Source organism: Aquila chrysaetos, chromosome 3, assembly GCF_900496995.4.
Source record: "Aquila chrysaetos chrysaetos chromosome 3, bAquChr1.4, whole genome shotgun sequence".
Classification (NCBI taxonomy): domain Eukaryota; kingdom Metazoa; phylum Chordata; class Aves; order Accipitriformes; family Accipitridae; genus Aquila; species Aquila chrysaetos.
In genome coordinates this window covers 69,267,245-69,283,443 of record NC_044006.1, presented here as the reverse complement: position 1 = coordinate 69,283,443, position 16,199 = coordinate 69,267,245, and the positions used below count along the sequence as shown (strand labels likewise).

The following is a 16,199-nucleotide window of genomic DNA, read 5'->3' as shown; positions in this document are numbered from 1 at the left end:
ACCTATGTCCTGCACACAGTACTTCCCCTTTTCGCTGAAGGCACAGGGAGAGGGAAGCCCTCAACCGGGTAAGAGCTGGGATCCTCACCAGCCGGCCCTCACGCCCCCTCACACCCAGCCCGGAGGGAGGAGGGATGCACGCACAGCTATGCCCACACGGGACACGCCACCCGAGCAGCCTGGACACGGGGGGGGGGGGGGGAAGCCTGGGGCGAGGGGTAAAGCAGCGAAGGGCAGGCAACGGCAGAGGGAAGGAGCGGGACAACCCCACGGCTGCCCGGGGACGGGGGCTTTGGGGGGGAGAAGCGGAGGGAACGGCAAGGAGCGGGGGCGGGGGGGGGGTGTCCCACGGCAGCGCGGCCTCCGCGGCACCGCAATGACAGGTCAGGGAGGAAGGCGGGAGGGGGGACCGCGCAGCCGGGGACGTGCGAGGGCCAGGCGGCCGCGCGGGGCCGGCGGCGCCTACCGTGTACTCCCGCACTTGGCTGTGGAAGTTCTGCTCGCGGATCGTCACCTCGTCCGCTTCCATCCTTCATAGTCCCGCGGCCCCCGCGCGCAATGGCGGCCGCCGCCGCCGCGCCTGCTCCTGCCCTCCCGGCGGCAGGCGGGCCACCATGGCCAGCGGCAGCGCCGGCTGCTCCCCCGGGCCCTGGCGGCGGCTGAGGGTCCCTGGCGGCGGCGCTGGCGGCTGGCTCCGCCGCTCTGTCACCGTCCGGCTGGGGCGCGGAGGAGGAGGAGGAAGAGGAGGAGGAAGGGCGGGCAGCACCGCCTCAACTCCTCCTGCTGCGTCACCACGCAGCGTCCCCGCGCACGCCACGGCCCCGCCCCCAACCCCCCGAGGGGGTGAGAGGCGGGGCTAACGGGTAGGAGGCGTGGTCAAGCCGCCCGGGGCGGGGGAGGGGCGAAGGGCGGGGCTTAACTTTAAGCGCGGGGAGGGCGACCCGACGCCCGGGGCTGTGGCTGAAAGGAAGGCGGGAGTTGGGCTGGGAGGGGCGTGGCCCTGGCGGGGGCGGAGCCAGGGGAGTGGGGCGGGGCTTGAGGAGCGGGGTCGGGGAGGGGGGTTGCTGGTTTTGCCTGGAAAGGCGGGCTTCGCGCCAGTCTGGAGACTGGCGGGGGACAGGCCGAGCCCTGAGGAGAGGGACAGGAGGCTCCTGAGGCGCTGGCGGGGGAGAGCTTCAGGCGCAGGGCCCGGCGGGCAGCCCCCCTCCCCTGGGAGAAGTCGCCAGAGCAGTCCGGACCCCGGGGGTCGCCTGCGAGGTTCAGCCGGCCCTACCCGGGAAGGCCCCTCAGGAGATGGGTGCGCAGAGGGGTTGCCCTCCCCGCTCGGGGAGCAGGGTGGCCGGGGGCGTCAGTCACCGAGCTGGACAACAACGTGAGGGGGTCTGGGGGTGTTCTGGTCGAGCTGATCCTCCTGGGGCTCAGTCTGCCCCGTAAACGCATCAGAATTTCTAGCTTGAAAGACCGTACTTAAGTTAAAACTTGTATTCCGCTTGCCTGGAGCAGCTTTCTGTCTTTGATTTCTGTTGACAAATTGCTGTGTTGGTTTTTGGCCAAGGGCTGCAGTACGAAGGCACGATCTCCCAGTTGTTCTGGATTCAGTTGTCCTATTCCCTCTATACACACAGGCAATTTTTCTTCTGAGTTTGCAAGCAGATCAATTGTCTAAATATACACAGAAAACTATTAATCTAGGGCACACTATAAATTATAGATGGTGATTTAGCAAATCAAAGAATTATTTCTATCCAAATATGTAACATTATTCCAAGGAGGTTTCAAAAGTAAGGATCATCACTTTCTGCCTGTTTACATCTATTGATGCATTATACATGATATCCATGCCAATTATAATTCAGATTATATTCACTTCCCAGCCCCTGGCCCATTTTCTTGGTTAAAAGCAGATGGTGTGGTATTTATTAAATTTTAGAGTTAGCAAAAGTAATCTTTGACTGTCTAATGTGTTTCTTGCACTTCTGAATGGATGCAGAACTTCCTTCAGCTTCAGTATGGCCACGGTTTCACCCTTGTTCTCGTGATACTTGTGAAGATACAGACAAGGTATTTGCAGGCAGAATCATACCATGGGTGTGAGAGGTCAGAAACGTCCCCACTCTCTCTCCTCCTGAAGTCCACTGCTCACAGAAGGTGACTTTCTAGGTATTCACTGAGGCTGTAGGAACAGGAGAGGACCATTAAAAGCAGACCTGAAGGAGCAGAGAGCACAGTCCTTGAGATGCTTCTTGGGAAAAGCCATCCTACTTTACAGCTATTCCCTGTACAGCACTAGATTGTGTCTGATAGACAATATTATTACTCATCTGTTTTTTTCTTCAATTATTCCCACTTCAATCATCTTGTCTTCTTCAGTTGCTAAAAGTGGTGAAAGCATCCGTAGCTGCCAAGAGGAACTTTATATGAGACTTTGGTTTGTGAGAGTGGCTGGTGCTCTTCCCCTCTCAGGAGCTGGTCCAGAGAGAACAGTATAACTGAAGACAAGGTTTATAGGTAGAAGTAATATATTTTATTATAACAAGAAACACAGCTGGAAAAAGTAGACCACTGTTCAGCATGCAATAACCTGTCCTCAGAGAAATCAAATTCTCTCAGAGCTGCCTATAGAAATTATGTCAGTGGACTCAAAGACAAACCCTGCTCTTACAAAGTGTCATGCTTAACGTTTGTACAGAACAGATAGGTTCCCAGCTTTCATCATCTTGTATAAAAGACCTACACAATAAATTGCAATGGTATTATAACCAGGGTGTTAGGAACCTAGCATTTAGGCCCTCACGAGATTTGCGATGAAGACAGAAGTGTTGTAGCCAGAATGAAGCAGATCTAAGAACTGGGGAGACCAGAAGGTCCAGTCAAAGGGGAAAAACGGGAACAATCAGAGATTAGGCCAACAATCAGTATGTTAAAATATACATACTAATACCAAGACAAAGGAGTAGCATCGTTGGAGTTCAGGCCACAGTCAAGCAGCGAGTTGATCCAGACAACAAGGATGACCTACAAAAAGATGGAAGAGTGAAGCAGTTTGGGGAAGAACAGACAGTGAAAGCCACAGTTAGGAGTCAAGAGAAGGAGCTAAGCTTAAGGCCGGGCAATCTAGAGGCTCTTAGGGAATCTCTGCCAGTAAATACCAATACCTACTCCCAGTTAGTTAGGAACCTAGCCCTGAGGTGAGATTTAGTTCCTGAGCTATCTGAGAAATGATTCACCCACTGCTAAGGAACAGCTCATTGAATCTGAAGCTAAGTTTATTTCATTAAGGAGGTCTGAGAGTTGTATCTAGGCGCCAAGTATTTCATACATTTTTAACTTTACGTACAGACATATTAAACACTGCTCTGAAATAGAAGGTTGTAAGGAAAACGAGCTGTACTTTTGTAGCTGTTAGAGAAATAAAATTAAGTTTAAGATTTAGCAGAACTGAACCTTCTGCTGCCACTTGGGCTGTATGTTTTCTTTTTAATCTATTGAATTTGAAATATAGCTGAGGAGAAGATACATAACATAATTTGTCTCATACTATGGACTAGCAAGTTCTTTCTTCCATTTCTAGCAGATGAATCATCAGAAACATGATACACATTTATATTTGCTAAAAAGATGGGGGGCGGGAATAGCTTCGATCCTTTCTTGGGCAGAAGTTATTGCTCAGTTCCAAGGTGTCTACATCACAAAGGAAGGTCATGGTAGCCACCACAGCAAAATCTATTTATATCGAAGGAAATGCAGTCTAGAGTAGGCAGTTCTTGCAAACTGATGAGAAGGCTGACTGATGAATCCATTGATTTTTGATGGGAGTACAAAAGTTTCTTTTGGTATGCTTCAAAATACTAAACCCCAAAATTAAGCCTGAGGTACCTTGCACCAAAGGGTGGTTAAAAGACCTCTAGATGGTTTTCATCCATACCTCAAGACAAAACAAAGACAGTGCTGGAGGGACTGTCCTCAGCAATTCTTAGGACCTCCTCGGTAACCCCAAGGAGCTTGGTCTATGTATAAGCTATACATGATTTAGGTGTAAATAGAACATTTTCTCAATCTGGTAACATACAGATATACACACACAAAAAGAGTAATGAAAAACGGACTTCTATTAAACTTAAAATTAGTGGTGCCTAACCCCTCAGCATAAAAGTTGAGAGGATTTAATAGATTTTGCTCAGTTTATTCCTTTTCAGCATAGTTTTAAAAGAACAGTTTTTCAGCTTCAGGTTAACCCAGTAAGTGTTTGGTATCCTGAATCCCCAAGGAGGGTTTTATGTGCGCTGGGTTAACTCTGAGATTCTCCAGAAAAAATGTTGGGATATTCAAGCTAATAAAATTAGTTGAATTGGCTAAAATTGAAGTTGCTAAAGTAGGAACTGTTTCACTGGAAAAGTTCCCACAGAATTTGTCAATGGATTTTAGATCACTCTCTTTAACTGTAAATGTGAAATTGGCACCATGCCTTTAAATCTAAATTTATCTAGCAGCATTTGAATAGGTGATGCCTTCTTTTCAAGTCATCATTCAGCCAAATGCAGCTTGGACTAAACAGAAAATAGGAAGTTGTTCTCTCAGTTAATATGACTACTTACACGATTACATTCAAGATATTGCCTAAGAATTAGCCAGACTGAAACCCAATTTAGTATGTTGCTGAGAGTTACCACTGATTTTAAAGAGAATTTAGGGTAAACACACCACAGATGATACCCAGCACTTCACATATTCAAAAGCCAGTTATGGAAGACAAAAAGAATGATTGCAAATTTAAAATAACTTGATCATGGTATAAAGAAATATTATGCTATCATAATTATACACATTAAGATTATTTATTGGGTGATCATTTCATGGGTGATTGTTTGGTAAGCTAAAGCATAGCAACAATTGCATTATAACTTGAGAAAGCCAGATCATTCAGTCTTGGATCTGGATTCAACTTGAAATATTGCTGACTGGCGTTTCATTTCTATTCATACGTTCTTTCTATTTTGTATTTGTTTGCTTTTTTAAATATAAAAGCATGATTTTTTTTGTTCCAAATACTTCCAGCCTCTATCTTCATTGTGTCAACACAGTAACACTAACTCCCCAGCTAAATGCTACATTATGGCATAATATATATATATTTTTTTTTTTTAATACCCAAGGGAAAGAAATATAAATTAAAAATGAGAATGCTGGCACACAAAAATGGATATAAACTAGTTCAGTATAGACTCACATAGGTATGTGCTGGATTTTATATATATATTCACCCCCAAAAATAGAAGAAAAAAAATGCATCATCAAAGTAATACAGTTTTGAACAAGCTTTTGAAATGAACATTTGACTAAAATATCTCCACTACTTTTAACTTAGAGCTTGGTCCATTTATAAGGAGAGAGTGAGATTGCTTCCAATAACCAAGGAACTGGATTCAGTGATGAATAAACCCCCTTCTAGTCCTTAGGTTTGCTTCACTCATAGGAGTCTAGAGTCAGAAGACCTCCACAGACTTTATAGTCAGAGGCATAAACTCTGCAGCAGTTCGGTTTTCTTAGGTAAAGGAAGCATAAGTCCTGTCATGAAGCTAGAACAGTTTCAGTTCCATATCTAGGCCACATGAAGTGACTGAAAGCTCATTTTGCTTCCATTCACCTTTACTGTGTCTTTCATGTCCCACTGTGAGGACTCCAAACCCTCCTCTAAGTAAAACAAACAAAAAAACCAACAAAACAAAACAACAACAAAAAATCCCCACCACATTGCAGCTTAAACTTGGTTAGGAATGAGATAAAAGGAGATATTCAAGGATATGTGGCTGCATATAAAAGACAAAGTTCACCTGCTATACAGATATGAACAAGCCCAGGGACATCTGCTCCATGCTGTCTATCCATGGCCGATTTGGCTGAATCTTCAAGTAGGTATTTTATTGGTAGAAATCCTAAACTCCTACCAGGTCAACTTTGTTACAGAGTTGAAGGATCAAAAAACAAACCAAACAAACAAAGAAAAAACAAACAAACAAAAAAAGCCCTTCACTTTCACCAGTCTATGTCTGTTTTGAGCCCAGAAATTAGTGTTTGATTCAATCAGCCTCTGAAAAGTGTTCCACTAGAGTGGATGGATCAAGAGTGAAAACTCTCTATTTCTCTTTATGGTGTGTTCAATATTTAATTACCATCTGTATTAAAAATCATGCCTTATTTCTGATTTGAATTTTAGTGCCTTCAGCTTTTAACTATGGTTCTTGTTCTATCCTTCCCAGCTACAGCTAAGAACTTTAGTACTTGATATTTCCTGCTAACGACAATTCACCTCAAAATCTCCTTTTCAGTCAGTTAAAAAGATTTACTCCAAGTAAATTTACTCTTTAAAGATTTTTATCAACCATGAACTCAATTTTTTTTCTTTCTTCTCTGAATTCTCTCCAAACTCTTAACATACTTATTAAAATGCAGGCAAAAGAACTGAAAGCAGTAATCTCGGCATGGTTTCAGCAATTCTATGAACAGATGTAAAATCACCTCCTTATTTTATACTTTCTGTTACAGACCACTTTAATCATTACAGAGGAAAACAGCACACAGCTTCAGAGGTGAAAAACATGATTAATTCCCAGAGGTAAATGGGATGTGCAATTGAAGAAACTTGTATATACTCCTGTCTTCCTGCTATCAGAAGGTAGGCTTCTGGCTGTAGGTAACAGGCTTCTTTGTGGCAGACCTAAAGTAAGATTAACGGCTCTTTATCTTTGTTTTGGGTTGCTATGTCCACTTATTTGCTTATATAGAGTAAAACCAGTTTTAGGGACATTTAATCCAAATGCTATAGCAATCATTTCCTTGAGGTAGAAAATAGTGGCTACCTCTGAACTTTGCTCATATCAACCAGCAGGAATCCATAATTTCTATTCTAAATCATTGTTCTCCAGATACAGCCCTGGTTCTGTAGATAGGACCTCGATTCCTTGTTCCTGGTGCATCCACGGACACTTGACTGAATTCAAGCCTCTTGTTTTCTGCTTCCCAAACATTTCAGATTGTTCTGTATGATTAGCTCATCTTTGTAATTTACCACTCTGTTATTTCCATTATTTGCCAACTTTTTTGTGTCATCTACCACTAGTATTAGCAGTGATTTGTCAACCAGCATACATCCTTTACAAAAAAAAAAAAAAAAAAAAATCATTTCCATCCCTCAAATCAATTTTTCTTATAATTTTTCTCATCTTTGGGAACTTCCTGACATACTAAGTACATATTATACTGGTTGCGAGTGTTATGTTTGCCCATATGGAATATGAGCTTGCCAATATCATGGGTTGGTTCCATGGCAACATCATAATGGAATCCAAAGGATTTATTTGAGAGTGAAGCCAATATTTTTTGTGTTAGCAAATAATCATTAGAAGCTTTAATGTTGTTTTACCACTGGTTGAATAAAAGCACCAGCATGTCTCTGAAACCAAAGTGTCACAAATAATTTTTCTGTTCTTACAGAACAGATGCTTTCTTCATTCCTGTGCTTTCTCTTCAGTCTATGTCTAGTTCCCATTCCTGAAGTGCTTACACAGTACCATTTAAAATTACTCCAGCCCCTGCTCCACTTTAGTGTGTTGCGTACATAGCATGATAGCATTACATCTACACAATGTGCTGCACAGGCTGTAAAGTCTCACCCATCACTATGTCTGTGCTTTCTCTGCAAGTTTTGTGGATTGTTTACCTTTCACTGCTTCTCTGTCCTTTTTGAATGTTCTCCTTTGATTTGTGGGCCATTCAACATCTTTCATTAGACATCTTAGTCTGCTAATTTACTATTGATTCTAAAACATGTGACCATGCATTAACTGTATTAAAATGATGAAAATGCAAATATCCACCCATATCAGTTCCTGACTACTTAACATGGTTGTACTCACTGTCCTTTTAAAAAAAAAAAAAAAATCATTAATCTGCTGGACCATCTGTGCTCACTCTAAACTATCCTCAAGTTATTTTTTGTTAGTTACACAGTTTTGAGAAATGAAATTTTACAATTTTTGGAGAAGATAGGCTGCACTGCCAAATCCTTAAACAATAAAAAAACACTTTTGGTATTAAATAATTTTATTTTTCTCTCTTAAATTCAGTATCTGACTCATCATCATGACTAAGATGACTGTACTGTTAAATACCACACGGAAGACATTTAAAAAATCTATCCAGTATTAAACTATAACCATTTTCCTCTGGTTGACAAAATCACATTGTATAAATTTAGTCTTTGAAAGTAAGCCATGCACCTTTTATGAAGGACTTTTATCCAAAATGTTAGAAATTTTAAAGGAAATAAATCATCTTAATTTCTAAAATTAATAGGTGCAAGATTTATTCTTAAATCATGGATACTCCTTTCTAATTAAATTCAAATGTGTTTAATGCATCTCAAGAGTGTTAAGATAATAAGTAGTCCTTTTCTGGAATTTAACATCCTCGATCCCTGTCAATAATTATATTGGGTGACTAATAAAATATGATGCCAGGCATTTTTTTAAATCTTTATCTTCCTCCTCTGTCTCATTAGCAAAATGAATAGGTTTGCTCCACAGGCACCACCTAATCTGGAGAATTCAATGTTGTTCAAGGACATTGCAAATAAATTTCAGCAGGTATTCCTTCATGCAACAGTCATATATAAAATGCACTTTTATAATATCTGCCAGTTGCCATGCTAAAGTTTCTCTTTGCTGTATAAGCTTATTATTAGCATCAAAGGCTGGAAGGCCAAAAGGGGCCACTACAACTGTCAAGTCTGATCTCTTGACCAGGAGAACTTTATGCAGTTATCCCATCATAGAATCATAGAACGATAGAATCATAGAATGGTTTGGGTTGGAAGGGACCTTAAAGATGATCTAGTTCCAACCCCCCTGCCATGGGCAGGGACACCTTCCACTAGACCAGGTTGCTCAAAGCCCCATCCAACCTGGCCTTGAACACTGCCAGGGATGGGGCATCCACAACCTCTCGGGGCAGCCACAACCTCTCTGGGCAGCCTCTTCCAGTGCCTCACCACCCTCACAGTGAAGAACTTCTTCCTTACATCTAATCTAAATCTACCCTCTTTCAGTTTAAAGCCATTGCCCCTTGTCCTATCACTACATGCCCTTGGAAAAAGTCCCTCCCCAGCTTTCTTGTAGGCCCCCTTTAGGTACTGGAAGGCTGCTATAAGGTCATCCCAGAGCCTTCTCATCTTCAGGCTGAACAACCCCAACTCTCTCAGCCTGTCTTCATAGGAGAGGTGCTCCAGCCTTCTGATCATCTTCGTGGCCTTCCTCTGGACTCGGTCCGACAGGTTCATGTCCTTCTTATGTTGGGGGCCCCAGAGCTGAAAGCAGTACTCCAGATGAGGTCTCATGAGAGCAGGGTAGAGGGGCAGAATCACCTCCCTTGACCTGCTAGTCATGCTTCTCTTGATGCAGCCCAGGATACAGTTGGCTTTCTGGGCTGCAGACGCACATTGCAGGGTCATGTTGAGCTTCTCGCCAACCAACACCCCCAAGTCCTTCTCTGCAGGGCTGCTCTCAATCCACTCATGGCCCAGCCTGTATTTGTGCTTGGGGTTGCCCTGACCCATGTGCAGGACCTTGCACTTGGCCCTGTTGAACTTCATGAGGTTCGCACTGGCTCACCTCTCAAGCCTGTCCAGGTCCCTCTGGATGGCATCCCTTCCCTCCAGTGTGTCGACCACACCACACAGCTTGGAGTCACTGGCAAACTTGCTGAGGGTCCCGCTGTCCATGTTGCCGACACAGATGTTAAACAGCACTGGTCCCAATACCAACCCCTGAGGAATGCCACTCATCACTGGTCTCCACTTGGAAGACTACATCAAAGACTACACTCTAAGTAGAGCTCCAATGATCAGTATTTGACCCACAGAACATATAGCGCTTATCCATTCCACCAGTGGTCTATCAGAAAATGCTGACATCATGAGAACAGATTATTGTATAACATAAGACAATACTTATTTTCAGAAGCTGGACTCAGATCTAGCAGGCCTTTCAACAAAAATCATGCCAATAATGTGAAATTAGCTAATTTGTTCTTGAGAGTTTTACTTCCCGAGTTTAACTTCCTATCTCAAGTAGATATTACATTACAGTAATTACACCTCCAAGTAACAAAAATATGGCAGTATCCTCAACCCCTGACATGATATATAGTCCTCTGGCCCTCATATAAAAGCAAAAGCCATCTCAGGTGACTTTAAACATTTGGGTATGTCTTAAGTATTTGAATGGAGGACTCCAGAGATTTCATACTGTCTTGAAGGTGGGAGGATAGAACAAGGAGTAAGTCATGATTCATCCAACTCTAAAATATTTTCATCTTCCTAATTTTAGGTCCTGTAAGCCATACATTTGATTCAAATTATACCCACCCTGCCAGTGATTGCAACTGCAGAGATACCCCATGCTGAATGTTCCATATATGTCTATGCTACAAGGCACACATATGATATTTGACCATATTTTACATGTCATATGTCACATAAAATCATAGACTATATTGAGTTGGCAGGGACCCACAAGGATCATCAAGTCCAACTCCCTGCTCCTCGCAGGACTACCTAACACTAAACCATATGACTAAGAGCATTGTCCAGATGCTCTTTGAACTCTGACAGGCTTGGTGCCGTCACCACTTCCCTGGGGAGCCTGTTCCAGTGACCGACTACCCTCTCAGTGAAAAACCTTTTCCTAATGTCCAGTCTGAACTTCCCCGTGACACAGCTTCATACCATTCCATAAAGCACCCCTTTGAAAGTCACTATCACACTGCGCCTGCTTAGTTTTTTTTCAATTTTATTGAGCTGTAGCCCTTGGCCTGGGAAAAGTCAATCTACACAACATACAGTAAAGCATGCAGCTGTCCTACAAACCCTCCAAATCCAAGGTTTGTCTAGAGATTAGTGTCCACACACTTCCCATCTGTCATCCGTTTTCTTCACTCCCACATATTCTGACTTGCATAGAGGTTGTTGCCAAGGACTGTGCCTCAAATGCCAGGCCACACTTAAAAAGAAGCCTGAAAAAAACCACAAGAGGAGATATCTCATAAAGGTCAGGCCTTCTTCCTGAAGCCAGCTCAAACTAGGCAGACACTTATCAGACACTGAAAGACATAGTTCTATCCTCCCGTGTTCCTTGTGACACCTGGAATCTCTCAAAGTACATTCAGACTAAGTACAAGCAGAGACCATACTTAGCCTGTTCCCTGGGGCAGGCTGTCAGGGCCCTGAATGTCCCAATAGGCCCCTGACCAGCTCCACTGGGAACCTCCACCTATGCCACATCTACCCACTGACCTCTGGTTAGGTGGCAGACATTAACCACATCCAACTAAAAAAAACCCTCACCCTGCCTGGTCCCCACTGAAGGTGCTGGGGAACAGGAATTGCTCTGGGTATGGGGGTGTTGCAGAAGCCTTCAGGGCTGTGATCTGCCTCTGTGGCAGGGCTTAGTATCCACCAGGATTCTAAATTTAACCTGGAGCTGTGGGCAACCCTGTGGGAAAGTTCCTGTGCGTAGAGCTCTATAGGAACTGTAATTCTAAATGAGGGACATTCCAGTCTACATTGTCATTTTTTAAAAAGTCCAATATAATGGTTTAAGAGTGGTGGAGTATGGGCATCAGTAAGTTGCTATGATGTCCTAGCATATCTCGTTCCCCTGATCTCATAAAGCTGGGAATGCCACCAACTATGTTAGAAATGTTGCAGATGCTCTCTCTGCCCCATCTTCTGCCTGGATTGCCTAGTCAAATTGCTTTGATACCTGAAAGCCTCTTAACAGCCTGATATCAGAGGCTGCTTCCTAGACTGGAGAATTCATGGAGGCACCTGAATCCAAGACAGATCACCTACAGAAGCAGACCCTGTCAATTCCCCCCAGTGACGTGGGTTTAGCATATGCCACCACGGATATGCAATGCCACCGTCTTACTCTGTCTCAGGTTTTCCTATGCTCCAGAAGCATGCAGGCAGGGTCAAAACTTCTCCATGACAATGCCACTACTCTCTGGCCTGTCTGTTTGCCATTGCCTCAGTAAATTTCACCCATGGCCTGGATGAAGTCATCCCAAGCCCTCTTACTGTCAGATGAATCCTACACATAGAAAAGGCATCTGTCTTCTGGTCTTTCAACAGAAGAGCAGCAGAGGGGAAGGTCTGCCTACATTACTGGCTTTCAAGTTGCATCTTGAACTTGTTGAACTGCATAAGATGTGTTGTCTGCCTGACCAGGTGCGCCCTGCTCTCTTACACGCTGCTAATGGCTGATATGAGAGGAGTGGGACAACTCCTAGCCTTATCCACACAAGGTTTGAAGTATCAATATTCATCCTTTCATCTCCATCGGTGTGTGATAATGGTCACTGACCCCATTTCTCATCAAAAATGTGGTCATGTATGGCTCAACCTGTAATAACTACTACCTGACATAGGAGTGCATCTTCTCCCTGGCCCAAGGAGATAATCATACCTTTGGCCTTGCTATAGGTGTCCTTCAGCTTTATTACCTCTAACCAATTCCCCCTATTTTCCACATGTTCCACATTGATATGGCTGTTGCAGTCAGGCTTTCCCAAAATTCTGGTCCCACCTTATAGAGAAAAAAAAAGCAGAGAGCTCCATTTGGCCCATCATGTGACAGGTTCAGAGCTGTTGATGAGCTTAGCTCACCACAATATGCTGTCTCTTTATCATACATGAGAGGATAGAAGGCTGCAGAGTTTTTAGAGAAGCACAGAGACAAGGAGTTTCTTCAATGTAAAACCAGGTACACCATTCATTCTTCTTTGAAGCATATTCCCTACAAACTGGTTACTGATAAACTTGCAGAATCTAGTTTTTCTATTTTCAGTACTGATAAGGTTACAAAGATGTCATCTGTTCAAGACAGATGGTCTTTTGTTTCTAAATCATGTTATTCTGTGAGTAATCACTTATTTAAATTGTGGGGATAGTACAAAGTTACCAAGGTTTCATAGGATACATTCATATTGTTTTGCATCTTGTGCATTGATACCTCAAAACTTATGTGCTTTTACAGAACAATATTTTTTGTATTGTTGGTTAATTTGCCAAAAGCTAAACATACATTAAAAGTCTACATTAAAAGTCATTATAAGGCACACTGGGAAACCTGGATACAATGGGGTCGCTTCATCCTGAAGAGTAAAAACAACAAACCATAGGAAATAACTCTGCAGTTCATAGCCACTGGTAAAGTATTGCATAGGATGTCGTTTTCTCTGAAGTACCAGTAACGCTGCATAGCATTTGACAGAGTTTTACCCTTTACGTAGTCACGTCTGCACTGAACACTGTTTCTGTAGCCTGACAGCCCACCTCCCTACACCATGCTCTGTCCTGTAATCATTGTGGGCATCCAAGTGCCATTACTCTGGACATACACTGACCTGATACCATTGCCTTTTTTAAACCCTAGCCCACAGCATGCTTTGGTCCATTTACAGTCACATGCTCCCAGAATTAGCATAATTGGAATATAATTTCAGACTATTTGCTGTCTCATTGTGTATTTACACCTGGATATCATCAACGAAGTAAGAAAACAACAAACCTCTCTCAGACAGGTCATCAGACTTCAACTCTGTTACCAAAGTGATATTTAGTCTTGAATGCATTCAGGCTGCTAGCAAATCTGCGAGGGAAATAATTGTTGAACATTGCTGTTGTCCTAAATAACACTATATGCTATGGCATATGTTTGGATTTTCTGTCGTAGTGGTAGAGGTAGCGCAACAGTGAACTCGTAACCTTCCCAAGTTCTCTTCACCCCACGCATCACAGTAAAACACTAGCAGCACCTTAGTGAGATATAATTTTTTTAATGGCTGAAATGCCAGCCATACTCCTTCCCTTCTTCTGTCTTACATCCCCACCACTGACTCCCACCTTCAGCACCATCACCACGCAGCAGGATCTGCTGGTACATCCTTCTACCCTTCCTATTTTCTGGTTATACATTGAGTCATGACAGGTTTGAGGGAACATCAGCTTTCCTGTCAAATAGCTCTGAAGGAAGCCACAAATTCCTTCTCTGTGGCCTAAAGAACCTTACAGAATAACTGAATCAAAAACTATTTTGCCTGTTTGTGTTATAAAATTTATCACATAATTTGGCACTTAGGAAGCAATCTGTGGCAGACAGTGTACAACTCCAAGTTCCCTACATCTAATTGATTTTTGTATTACTGCAGGCTAATAATCTCCATAGAGCTTCTGGAAAACCCAAGTGAGGATTTCATTTTAGCACTTCGTAAAAGTACCCAAACAAGTACCTCTTGGGCTGTAGCGCTGATCCTGTCCAGCTTGCTTCTTGTTCAGTTTGTTCCCACTACTCCTTCAGCAGTATTGACACAGCAATACATGGCCAGACAGAACTGAGGAAAATAATCTAGCAAAAATAAAAAATTTAATCAGAATGAATTCTCTGAGCCAGTTCATTCTGTGTTCACACAGCAGAAGGAATGATATAACTGAGCAGAGGGAGCTACTCCAGCCACCACTGTTACAGAGAGAAATGCTTGTGAGCTACACTGTACACTCAAAGCAATCACAAATATGTTCTTCAGTCTGGCCCTGGCCGATGCCATTTTTAGTACTGAGAGTAATAGAAAATGTGAGAAACTATATTGTCCTCTTGCTCTGCACATGCACGATCCTCATAAAGGATTCATGAGTCAATAACTATAGACCATAATTTTCAGATAGTTCTTCCTGCCCTATGTTATGGAATAAAAAATACTTATGCACAATGTCAGCGGGACAAGTTTATTGCATTTTTTGGAAGAATTTGTTTAAAGATTCACTCATACAATAGATTTTAAAGTGTACATTTTCAAATCATTAGATGAATTTATATATTGTATGAATACTTATACATAATGTCTGTCTGTGTATTTATACATCTAAATATAAATAAAAATAAGCACGCACACATATAAATAAAGTTCTCTGAAATAGAGTTACCCTGCCATAGTATTAAAATAAGCTGGTGCAGAAGACAGCATTGCATAGTGTCCTCTACAGAATTTCTTTACAAGAGCCAGAATATACTAATTTGTATGCAGAGTTAATTTGAATCAAGGTACTGGTATTGCATTTTTTTTTTTTACAAAATCACTGTCTATTGACTTTTCTGAAAACGGTGGTTCTGCCTTTATAAAGAAGCAGCAGCTTATAGTATTCTTTCATATGAGTTTGTGTGAGTATGTATATGAAAGAAAGAAAAATACAGTTTCATTACTGTTGGAGTGTCTCTTCAGTTTATCATTTTATTCTGCAGTTTATATTTTATTTACTTAAGAACAGCATCAAAGCCTGTGCCCCAAATAAACTCTTTATTTTAAGATAGAAGAAATACTTCAATGGCTGCTTGAATTAAATACAAGAACTAGTAAGTTTAAGTATTATAAACTGAAAAATATGATTATATATAAATCTGAAATAGACATAAACTAAAGCATTATCTTAGTTATCTTCCTCTCTTAGACGCATCACTGCATGCACAAAGCCATATACCCCAAATCAACGTCTTCACTGAAGCTACACTCTGGAAAAAAAAAAAGGGGGGGGGGGGGGGAGTTTTGACTACACAGAAATATAATAAGAACTTCACAATGTGACATACAGTTTTTAATGAAATAAATTAATGGATAGCATGCAGATGCCAAGATTAAACACAGTAATAACAAAACATTAGCAAGCACTTTTAATGTAATTAAATTTTTGATGTATTACAATTTTTAGTGTGTAATTATTTTTTAAGGAACTGGAGAGTAACACTGGATCACACCCTTACTTAACCTAGTTATTAAAGAATAAAATGCAACAAAGTTTTTAAATTCTATTTCAGAATAATAGTGCCTTGTCCATCACAAATAATGATGGCAAGATTTTTCTCATCTGATAATCACTCATAGCTATTACCTAATAAAAGGACAGTCCTTGGTACTATAAGAACCTATGGCCAGTCCAGATTGTAAGCAAGCATTGAGATGTGCTATATAAAGCATCTCAGCTTGCAAGCGACCTTGAATCTCTGTTTCCTTATTGCTGGAGGTTGGGATTGTTCCATGGCTACATTCCCAGTCTGCATCAAGGGGCTGCTGGTAACATCAATCTTAAACAC

At 42.3% G+C, this 16,199-nt stretch overlaps 1 protein-coding gene across 1 annotated transcript in view; it reads right to left on the bottom strand.

The window, feature by feature from the left end:
* LMBR1 (limb development membrane protein 1) overlaps positions 1-802 on the bottom strand; it is a 79,397-nt gene extending 78,595 nt beyond the window's left edge. The window contains exon 1 of the mRNA XM_030008512.2: positions 467-802. Within this exon, the coding sequence (XP_029864372.1) occupies positions 467-529 (63 nt within the window). The 5' untranslated portion in view covers positions 530-802. The remainder of the gene's footprint in view (positions 1-466) is intronic.
* Positions 803-16,199: the final 15,397 nt, after the last annotated feature.